Source organism: Morone saxatilis, unplaced genomic scaffold, assembly GCF_004916995.1.
Source record: "Morone saxatilis isolate NCDOM2014 unplaced genomic scaffold, NCSU_SB_2.0 Contig6, whole genome shotgun sequence".
Taxonomy (NCBI): domain Eukaryota; kingdom Metazoa; phylum Chordata; class Actinopteri; family Moronidae; genus Morone; species Morone saxatilis.
In genome coordinates this window covers 6,259,810-6,260,217 of record NW_023340206.1, presented here as the reverse complement: position 1 = coordinate 6,260,217, position 408 = coordinate 6,259,810, and the positions used below count along the sequence as shown (strand labels likewise).

Below are 408 nucleotides of genomic sequence, written 5' to 3'. Positions count from 1 at the left end.
GACTCTGTTCATTTATTTTTTCTATCTTTCATGGAACATAAAGGCCATCAATCATTTTGCAAACGCATTATCCCTCGAACAAGGATGTCAAAAAAGTGTCATTTTGGTGTCTACATTATCATCACAAACAGGCAGTGACTTCTTCACTCACTATAATGCTGAACTGCTGCAAGGCCAGTCGGACCACCTCATTGGTTGAATCCGAGTTGCTGACGGGGAGCGTCTTGGTCTAGATCAGAGGGAGGAGACACGAGACACACAGGATCAATAGGACGTCACACACTTTACACAAGAACTACAAATGAAATGAACCTTTAATCACTGGATTGCAAAGTGACAGAGCCAGAAAATCCGCTAACATCCCCTCAGAGGCAGAGAATGTGTTCGTATAGACACACACACACACAC

At 43.4% G+C, this 408-nt stretch overlaps 1 protein-coding gene across 1 annotated transcript in view; it reads right to left on the bottom strand.

Moving 5' to 3' along the window:
• The window catches only part of LOC118340191 (rho GTPase-activating protein 20-like), a 32,718-nt gene that overhangs the window by 11,725 nt on the left and 20,585 nt on the right, over positions 1-408 (bottom strand). The window contains 1 exon segment of the mRNA XM_035678063.1: positions 152-229. Coding sequence (XP_035533956.1) covers positions 152-229 — 78 coding nt within the window.